The following is a 540-nucleotide window of genomic DNA, read 5'->3' on the forward strand; positions in this document are numbered from 1 at the left end:
GTGGTTTTGTTCCCTAACGAAGAATTCCTCTGTCTCTTGCTACTCTCAGACATAAGGTACACATTAGGAGAGGCAGGTGGGTTGATACTTCCCTCTTGTTCATCAAGGAATCTGTCCATGTAATCTGTAATGCCTGGATGCAGGGAGTATTTCTTCTTCTCGAGTCTTGCCTTGTTAGCAAACACGTCATGTCGCTCAGTTTTCTTCCAGAGATAGTAAAACTGAACAATCTCTCCCACATTCCGAGTCTTTACTTTGTTCTGGTGAATTTGGTAGAAGTTCTTCCCATACATTCTCAAACCACTTTCAAAGTTCTTGCATTCTTCTTCTGACCACATGGAGGTAGTGTCAGGGTTGGGGACAGACTGCATGCTGGCACGTCGTAATGCTTCCTCTGTGTTGTAACCACATTGGAGCAATAAATACAATGCTTGCTCATCATCACGTGAATGAGATCCCATTGGCAGACAGTCTCCAGCGCCATTGATGAACATTTCATGAGATTTCTTCAAGTAGGTTTCTACCAGATCTACAGTCACG

General features: G+C 43.7%; 1 protein-coding gene across 1 annotated transcript; it reads right to left on the reverse strand.

Moving 5' to 3' along the window:
* Positions 1–43: 43 nt before the first annotated feature.
* LOC103523809 (mesoderm induction early response protein 1-like) lies at positions 44–494 on the reverse strand (the record flags this gene model as incomplete). The annotated part of the gene is made up of 1 exon (XM_008488828.2): positions 44–494. A coding segment is annotated over exon 1 (451 nt), but the record flags the coding sequence as incomplete, so codon positions are not given.
* Positions 495–540: the final 46 nt, after the last annotated feature.

The sequence above is a fragment of the Diaphorina citri genome, unplaced genomic scaffold, assembly GCF_000475195.1.
Source record: "Diaphorina citri unplaced genomic scaffold, Diaci psyllid genome assembly version 1.1 scaffold42747, whole genome shotgun sequence".
NCBI lineage: Eukaryota > Metazoa > Arthropoda > Insecta > Hemiptera > Psyllidae > Diaphorina > Diaphorina citri.